The 1,863-nt window shown below is 35.8% G+C and overlaps 1 protein-coding gene across 1 annotated transcript in view; it reads left to right on the forward strand.

Annotated features, from left to right (window-relative positions):
* Spata16 (spermatogenesis associated 16) overlaps nucleotides 1-1,654 on the forward strand; it is a 220,307-nt gene extending 218,653 nt beyond the window's left edge. Inside the window, exon 10 of the mRNA XM_015494342.1 lies at nucleotides 1,532-1,654. Within this exon, the coding sequence (XP_015349828.1) occupies nucleotides 1,532-1,654 (123 nt within the window). The remainder of the gene's footprint in view (nucleotides 1-1,531) is intronic.
* Nucleotides 1,655-1,863: the final 209 nt, after the last annotated feature.

Here is a 1,863-nt window from a genome sequence, read left to right on the forward strand (position 1 = left end):
AAAAAAAAAAAAAAAAAGAGAGAGAGAGAGAGAGCAACCACTTGATGGATAATTAAAAATAATTATTTTTCTGTCTCATTGAAGAAAGCTTTTTGTTGTTGTTGCATTAGGATTGTAATTTCAAATTGTATTCAGGCTAATTGCAAACATCTAGTTGTAAAGAGTTTTGATTTAAATAATACATTATCTGTGCAAATGAGTGAGTCATCAACTCAACTAATCCAAGTAACGGCACAGTGTCATCCATTGTGTTTGTGTTCTTATGCTCTGTGTTAATTTTTTCACTTATTAATTTGGTGAACATTGGATAGTGTAAATGTATGGAATACATCAAATAATGTATTGATTTCCTGAGCGGATCCAAAAACATTCTGCCAAATTATTTTGATGATTCCTGTAATGATGAGGTATCATAAATGACCATGTGCTTTCAGAGAAATTTACCTGGTGTCATTTTTTAAAGGCTTTCAAAAAGGATCCTTTTCACATAAATAAGTTATCTTGTTTTCTTAAGGAGCCCAATAGGCAGTTTCTATAACCCAGTGTGATATAAGATCTAAACATAACATATGGATGAGTGCTACCATTTATTATTCTCTTTTTGACAATTTGAATTATCTTTTGGATATTACTCTGAAAGATAAATCAAACTGCTTAAAAGTGGAGCTCAAAATTGGAAAATTGAAGTTCTAAGTGCTTTCATCCTGAGTAGTAAGTGCTCTAAGCTTTGAGTTAACTTTATGACAATGGACTCTTTAGTGAGAGATGTTAAACTAATACAATATGCAGGTCTTGGGAGTCGAAGTTGAGTATGAATTTTTATATCTACCCAGTCAGATGAGAGCCCAATTCAGCATACATATAAACTTCTACACTATAGTTCTTTCAGACAAACAGTATAATACATTCAACCAACTACCATTGAATAATTATGAAAATTTTTTGGAGAAAAACCAATAGGTTTTTTCTTTCAACGACTATTGTTTTGGATGTCATTATTTTACCTCATTCCTTGGGTGTAGCATTTGTAAAGAAAATGCATTTTTCTCATTTTCCTTTTGACTTAAAGGCTCTTGCCAAAATAATGTAGAATATTCATTTTTTTCGTTCATCTTGGCCCATGGCCTTACAAGTGCTAGAGTTTCTGGTTTTGAAGGGGGTGGATTTGTTTGTTTTCTCTCTTATTTTTGATAAAGGCAGCACAGAAAGACTTACCATAAATTAACTTTTCCCCAGCCACTTCTTTTTGAAATCCCTGGTCTCACTGACTGTTAAAAACGGTGTGGTGATGATAATCCCATCACCACTCCACTCCATGAGACTGAATGATAAGGAAAAGCCACATATCCGCTGCATGTTCTCAAGGCAGGGGACCCTTAAATGGAAACAATCTGCCCTAACCATTCCTGTCTGCCAGTTCTGTTTTCAACATGGACCTCTGTGTGTCCTTTAAGCATCCCACCATCTTCATAAGCATACAAAACCCAGGGGAACAACAACAAATCTTATTGTACCTGTTTATTTCTTCTAGATTGGACGAATTGAAGATTTTCTATACCAGTTAGAGGACAGTTTCTTAAAAACTAAAAAGATGAGAACTGCTCGAAGGCAAAAAACAAAAATGAAACGGCTTCAAACGGTGCAGCAAAGCTAGTCACTAAGGAGCAGGCCTCACCACCAAACGTCCCAGGGAAAGAGGCCAGGGCGTCCACCCAGCCCAACTGTCCCCAAGGGCATGAGGTGCTCCATCCCTTGGCTTATGGCAAAGACATTCTATATTCATTAACCTCAGCTGGCATCAATAAATGTTCTTGGCAAGTTTGGCTTGACTCTTGTTCATATTTGTCTTGTTTAGTTAAATAG

This window comes from Marmota marmota, unplaced genomic scaffold (genome assembly GCF_001458135.2).
Source record: "Marmota marmota marmota unplaced genomic scaffold, marMar, whole genome shotgun sequence".
In the NCBI taxonomy this organism is placed as follows: domain Eukaryota; kingdom Metazoa; phylum Chordata; class Mammalia; order Rodentia; family Sciuridae; genus Marmota; species Marmota marmota.